Consider the following 7,863-nt stretch of genomic DNA (forward strand, 5'->3'; position numbering starts at 1 on the left):
TTGTATTTTTCATTTTGAAATTTTAATGTAGGATTTTTTTGGGAAAAAATTGAAGAAATTTAAAAAATCTTAGTAATTCGTAAAGAACACGTTTTGTACAAGTTTTTAATGCAAACCATTTTCAAAAAGAATAATTAAAAAAAAAAAATCAAAATGCATTTTTAGTACACAGTCCAATTTTTCGGTATGCTGTAAAAATATTTTCACTCACCTGAATAAAATAATTCCAAAGGCATCGGAAAGAACACGTTTTGTACATGTTTTTGATATATAACATTTTTAATTTTTTTTTGTATTTTCAATTTTGAAATTTCAATGTAGAATTTTTTTGGGAAAAAATTGAAAAAATTAAGAAAATCTTGGTAATTCGTAAAGAACACGTTTTGTATATGTTTTTAAGGAAAACCTTTTTCAAAAAAAATAATTTTTTAAGAAATTTTACAAAACGTGTTTTTAGTACAAAATTTTTCTCGAAAAATATGCAAGAACACGTTTTTTAAATTAAAGGTACGCAAAGAACACGTTTTGTACATGTTTTTAGGATAATTTAATTTTTAAATTTTCAACTTCCATTTCGGGGTGTCATAGACCTGCCGCAGGACACAGGACACAGGACACAGGACACATCACACACAGCGACGCACATTAATATGCCCCAAAATCATCTCCAATCGTGTTTTCTACATTAAATATGCATAGAAAACATGTTTTGGGATGACTTTAATTTTTTGGCCTAATACAATACCTTCCCTACACTAGGTGTGCGGAAAAGTAATATTTCAATATTTTTCATTTTTCTTCTAATAAAATGTAAGCGTGTTTGTCGATTTATAAGCGCCATCTATTGCGAATTTGTACCATTTTCAGTTATGAGGGACTGGCGCTGATGTCAAGTTTTTTCACGTCGCTCCCATGAAAAAAACTCAACAAAACGGGCACCCACATTTGGTATAATTTGCTCATGGGAACCAATTGTCTGAATGATTTTTGGCACAGCGTAGAAAAGCGATCAAAAATATATTGGAATTTTAATGATTGCAAGTAAAACATACTTTCGAATAATTCAGAAGCGCTGGAGAGTATTTTTGAAGAGTGAAGATCTGAAAAAGGTCCTTTCTTCTCCAAAGAAAAATTCTAGCAAATTGTAAGATTTTTCTTCATAACAAACGATTTACCAAAATAAGGGAAAATGAATTTATGAGACTTGATTCAATAATTCTCAAAAATCAAGAGATATTAAATTCTTCTGAACATTTTGTTGGAATTTCTTGGTTTCAAATTTGTTCTCTATATATGTTGAATCAACGAAATAAAGAAGTTTTATTGTTCAAATGTCAACAAAATCTCTGATAAGTGACTTTAAGTCATCATCGAACCAAACGAGTTTGAGCAATTTAAAATCTTCTAATAGAATCAAAAGATCACTTTATATTAATTCTCTCAATTCATTGATGATTTTGTTATTTTGTTTTGGCCAGCTTAGTGAGTTAACGTCAAACGCTGAAATAGAGTGAAAACAGCAGAAGTAATTGTTATAGTGCTCACAGAAGACGTCAGTTGTAATATTTGTGAACTCTGGTAGTAATTTACTAAATTACCACAATTACAATGTGCGGCATGGTGATTTTTGTATGTATTTGCTTTGCTGTGACAGCGCTGTACAGTATTACCACCAACACTGCGTTGAGCGATAGTAATATTGCTCAGCAAAGCACATACAATACATACAAAAATCATCATGCCACACATTGTAATGGTGGTAATTTAGTAAATCACCACCAGAGTTCGCAAATATTACAATTGACGTATTCTGTGAGTGATTGTAGCAATGTAAGTGTTTTTATGAACATACAAATTACTTCTTCTGTTTTCACTTCAGCGGCTGGCGTTAGCTTCCTGAGCTGAATCAGCTGCCTCAAAAAACACAATATAAAATATAATGTCTGGTTATATATTACTTTTTGGAAATTGGATTTACTTTTTTGGTTTGCAGATCACTTTTTCGATTCGAAGCAGCTTGGGATTCAAGCTTACATAATTCAAGCTTACTTAATCGCGTAACTCAAACTGGTGAAACTATATATATTACCCTAAGCGCTTATTTGGAGGTAACGTAATAAACTCTTACAATTCTGATAAAAATAACATTAATATATATTTTTAGTTGGAAAACTGTGCTCGACCAGCAATAATTACTAAAGATTTGAGTATGGTAATATATGGTCGGGATGCTCGAACAGGTCCACGTTCACTAAAACACTTGTTTTCGGGTCAATATCGTAATCCAGAGGCAAATCGTCTTTCTGGAATATATGAGCTATCTTTGAGACGTGCCTCTGAAGCAGGTATGTTAGAGAGAAGTAAATTATTTGAATTTGACATTATTATTATTCATTAAAAATTATAGATAGGTTAACAATTTAAAATTAACTATATTATACCAATATGTAAATTTGTTGGATCTCACTTACAGTAATTAAATGCTGTAAAGTAGGATGCATCGATTTTTCTTTTTTGACATTTAAAAAACAGCTACTGCGGCTTTTGTGGACCTGCTCGGTAGCATATCTCAAATGCGTTGACATTTCTACATTGTTATGCCATCTATTACCGAAACGTTTGAAACTTCACGCTTTTGTATAGTTTTTGAACTTTCGCATACAATACTCACATAAAACATTGTCTATGTAATTTTCATACAAAATATCGTTTTTGTATATTCTCTTTTGAGCGTTCATCTTCATTTATGCTTTGAAGAAGATCCGCACAAAAGAATACACAAAAACGATATTTTGTATGAAAATCATAAGGACAAATACAGTTTATGCGGCACGTCATCTAGTTTTCCTTGCATATTTTCTCTGTGTACACTGCTGAAATATGTGCTTATTAGGGCGGGGCCGGTATTCTAGAACAATCCACAAAAATCGTTCGGAATCATTTGTTTATATAAACAACTCGGCTCAGTGAAAACAATAAAAGTTATTGTTATAATTATATTAACACTCACATTACTAAAATAACTATAACAACCACTTCTATTGTTTTCAGTCCGATTCAGCGCCTGACCGTAGCTAATATTTTGAGTGTGTAACAATTTTTTTAATATTTTCAATATTTGGCGACAAATGTAGAGTTCTATTAAAGTTATATTTTGGTACTTTTAATGTCCATATTTGACGGCAAACGTTGAAAAGACAAAAAAATATTAGTTTCAAATGAATAGTCCGCTCAATATATTGTCGGAATAATTCCACTGTTGAAAGAGGTGTCGGAGTATTTCGGAACAAAATAAGTAGAATATTGTTTATTTTTTTTTGTCTTATGAATAACGACTATTATTCTCGTTATGTGCTACAATATTATTCAAAACAATATTCATTCATAGAAATATGTTTTTCGGAATAATTCCGAACAAATTGATCGGAAAGTGGCATTAGAATACCGGCCCGGGTCAATTTTTTAAGAGGTCTGCGTCAGCGAAATTCGTAAAATACATGTAATTTTAAGACATTTTCTCCACTAGAGCATATACAAATTTTTTATTTTAGCTGTGCCAATTTTTGAGAATAGATTTTTTCCTCAATTATAAAATATGAATATATGAAATTTGAAAGTGATAGAAAAAAGTGTATAAAAAGATCATTTGTACTGTCATTTCAAAGGTAATTTTGGACGCTGAATGCGAATCTGGCATTGAAAATACTCAAAATTCAACTATCAATAAAAAAAACGTGATTTTTTACCAAAAAATCAAACAAATGTACGTGATGAAAGTGTACATTCCAATGTACTTCAACGTTAAATATTACAATTCAATTGCATATGGAAGTGTTTTGTTCTTCAAATTTATACAATTGACGAATTATCTGCCACCGAATTTACTTTCCGTTGTTCATAGTGTAATGCAAGACAATAGCTTCTTTGCTAGCTCTGAAAATGTTTTGCTAGCAATGATTTGTTCCAATGTGAAACCTATACGTCAAATGGCAATCGACAAACATAAAACATATCCGAAATGATCTCGATCGGACAACATTGAGAGATTACAAAAAACCGAAAATAAATTTTGACTGCACCCATTTTTCCAACATGATAAATTTGGATGATGATGATAGTCTACACGAGCCGCCATACACAAGAGACATTCCACTGCAACATTTGATTGAAGATTATTATGATTGTGATGAGGTGATGATTAACGTCAAAATACCACGCCACATTCAGAGCACCGAACGAAATGTCCAAGAGGTGACCAGAGCATCCAAACACGTTACAGAGAAATACAAAAGTGGTTTTATTGCGACATTATTATTTTTCAATCAAAATGAATTGATTAAAATGATTAAAATTAGGTTTAAATGTTTGAATTTGGACTATACTGATGCAAATAAACATCAAATGTTTCGTATATGAAAGTCTTGTTTAGTTGTTCATTCAATTTTAATTTTTAGGGCGCTGATTTTATGAAAATAGAGTAATTTAAATGGCAGATTTGAATTCAGCGCCAAAAATTACCCTAGAAATGATGGTATATATGATTCCAGAAACATCTTCTTCATTCATCACGCTTTTTTCGCTTCAAAAGTAACAAAATGCAGGAAAAAATGGCATTTTTTTGAAAAATAATTTATCATTTCTTATGGTTTGAATAGTCATTTCTAAGGTAATTTTGGACGCTGAATCCGAATCAAGCCTTGAAAATGAGCTAACAATTGCATAAACAAAAATTTCGCTACATTTGTTTGATTTTTTGGTAAAAAATCACGTTTTTTTTATTGATAGTTGAATTTTGAGTATTTTCAATGCCAGATTCGCATTCAGCGTCCAAAATTACCTTAGAAATGACAATACAAATGATCTTTTTTATACACTTGTTTTATCACTTTCAAATTTCATATATTCATATTTTATAATTGAGGAAAAAATCTATTCTCAAAAATTGGCACAGCTAAAATAAAAAATTTGTATATGCTCTAGTGAAGAAAAAGTCTTAAAATTACATGTACTTTACGAATTTCGCTGACGCAGACCTCCCAAAAATTCTTCCATACAAATTGACCCGCCCTAGTGCTTATATAGCTGAAGTTCTATAAGTTTGGGTGTTTCAACGTGTCAGTAACAGGTGGCATAACGCGACTGCTTTTGCCACTTTGTTCGAACATGTTTGAGTTATGCTCGGTAGTAACAACTTATGTTCTGGTACACTGTTCCCGACTTGATGTTCCCAAATTTTCGAATGAATTTTTTTAAATAAATTTGTATGAAAGCGAATAATTGTGAAAAAAGTCATCCAAAACATATACTTCCGTCAATATTTTTCCTCAAAACTCATTTATTTAAATGTACAAAATAGGTGTATTTCGTTTCATTTTGTAGATTAATTTTTGAAATGTTGTTAACAATTAAACTTTTCGTTCTATTCAGGATTTTGTTTATTCTTTTGATCGGCATTCAAATTTATATCAGTCCTTTCCAGCGAAGGAAGGTTTTTTTATTGTGATACTATCTAAACCAATACTAAGACCAATCCACTTTCATACAAATTTATTGAACTTCAAGTCGACTGCGATAAAAATGGGAACAGTTTTGGACCAAAGTACCAGAACAAAAGTTGTTACTCTCGACCAGGTCTACAAAAGCTGCACAAGCCGTGTTTTTTAATTACAAAAACAAAAAATTGACGCACCCATCTGTTAAGTATGAATGGATTCCAATTAAAAATCGACGGTTTTGTATACGAATGAAAACAAAATCGACACTGACGTTCTAATTTTTTTTTGCTTTAAATAGTCAATTCGGAAGATATTAGACAAAGAAAATAAGATCTACATCGCTATATATTTTTGGAAAAGGTTCAAAGTTCAGTAGAAGTTCGTTCATCGTTTTCTTCGATTGAAAAAGTGTGACTGATTCTCAAGAGTTCGATAAAAACAACAAAATTAGGATAAAGAAGCAATTATGGTTAATTTATACTAAATTTTTAACTTTACATTGATATCACAAAGAAAGATGCTGATGATGAGACGCAGAGTTGTCTCGAAATGCATTCAAGTAAGAAAGTTTAATTTTTGTTAAATTCAATTTTCGACTCAATATAACTTTATCAATGTAAAGTTAAAATTTACATAGGACGAGCCTAAAAGTGTCTTTTACATGTATTTATATGCAAAAGTCATTCTCTGAACTTTAGAAGGATCCCCCTACACCAATGTAAGAGGAACTAGAAGAAATGGTTTTTGCATTGGATAAATTTCCACTATTGTATATTAAATAAAGCATTAACCACCACACATTTTTGTTAGTTCGATGTTTATAGGATAGATACAGCGCCATTCAATGTCTGACAACTATACTTGTCCTATGAAAATTTACTATAAATTAATGTTACTGGATATCACGCCGTTCAACTAAAAACATTCAATTATGGTTGTTGGTGTTGGCATATTTTTTTTGTTTCTCAAACACAAAAAAGTATGCGGTCAAATCAAATGAAGACGCGGTTATTCAGTAGTGTGCGGTCAAATTTAAGCTCAATGCGGTCATATTTTTATCATTTTTATAATTTTGTGTTCTAGAATCAGTGATGGTTTTTTCGTATCTGAATAGCGCTAGCTATTCGCAGCGTCTGAACAGCATTGCTGCCCAGATGCTGAATCGAAGCGGTTGCCGCACGCGTTTTGTACCACACAACATATTGTCATATAGTCTAAGTAACCAGTGAGCTCACAGAGTATGATACACTAATACCATAGTCAGTATACAAACGCATGTCGAACAGAGAACGAACGCGAACGTATATACTCTGTGTGGTACAAACGAAGTGTGTTGCGCGTGCGGCAACCGCTACGATTCAGCATCTGGGCAGCAATGCTGTACAGGCGCTGCTAATCGCTAGCGCTATTCAGATAGGAAAAAACCATCACTGTCTAGAATTGACGATATACTGATATGAATGGGGTAGAATAAAAACTACTTCTCGAAAAATGTTTAAACATGAAACCTAAAAAAACTTTCAATGAAAAGTGAACCAAATTTTTTTTGTCCAATTGAAGTGAAAAAAATTTTAGGTTACGTTTCAAAATATCAATTTTTCGAGAAGTAGTTTTTATTCTACCCCCTACTTATGAGGAAAATATTGGCAGAATCAATTTTCATGGTGTCATTTATTAAAAAATGTTGTGGTTCTTCACTCAAAAATTCAAGATATGGATGTCGAGTAGTTTGTTTTTCTTACCATTCTTGGTTAGTAGTACGGTTCCATGTTTCACATTAAGCCCCACGGCCAAATACCATGTTTAAATTTTCCTCCTTGATTTTGAATTGTTTTGAAAAACTTCTGATGATACTTTTTGTCTATGATTATTTCAACTTTATTTTATTATTCACTTCGATTTATTGCGAAAATAGGAACTGTGTGGAAAAAAGACAATATGTGTTAACAACTTTCACATCTTCTACAAAATAAGTTAAAAATAATAATGTTATTTTATTATTTTAAGGTGTCCAGCGTAGACAGCGTCGTGTTCTAGATACCAGTTCCACGTACGTACGGGGAGAAGAAAATTTACATGGATGGCGTCCTCGAGGTGACTCTTTGATTTTTGATCATCAGGTGTGTATCTAATTTTTGTTGTTAAACCGTCAGTTTCAAAATACAAAATTAAAATATAACAATTTTCGGCTCTTTTTAATATTTATTATCTGAAAGCTTTATTAAGAAATTTTTTTTGCCTACTAAAACATTCGTACAACAACCGAACAGCTTTTTGAAAGAACAAGTATCAAAATATTCCAGACAATATATTGGGCTGAATATTCATTTGAAATGAAACGAAATAGCACAATATTTTTGATAAAACA

At 31.5% G+C, this 7,863-nt stretch overlaps 1 protein-coding gene across 1 annotated transcript; it reads left to right on the forward strand.

Moving 5' to 3' along the window:
• Positions 1 to 1,993: 1,993 nt before the first annotated feature.
• Positions 1,994 to 7,615, forward strand: LOC116346031 (kinesin-like protein unc-104; the record flags this gene model as incomplete). The annotated part of the gene is made up of 3 exons (XM_031775931.1): positions 1,994 to 2,108; positions 2,165 to 2,345; positions 7,503 to 7,615. Coding segments are annotated over 3 exons (409 nt in total), but the record flags the coding sequence as incomplete, so codon positions are not given.
• Positions 7,616 to 7,863: the final 248 nt, after the last annotated feature.

Source organism: Contarinia nasturtii, unplaced genomic scaffold, assembly GCF_009176525.2.
Source record: "Contarinia nasturtii isolate CC-2019 unplaced genomic scaffold, AAFC_CNas_1.1 Cnas_scaffold_1399, whole genome shotgun sequence".
Lineage (NCBI taxonomy): Eukaryota > Metazoa > Arthropoda > Insecta > Diptera > Cecidomyiidae > Contarinia > Contarinia nasturtii.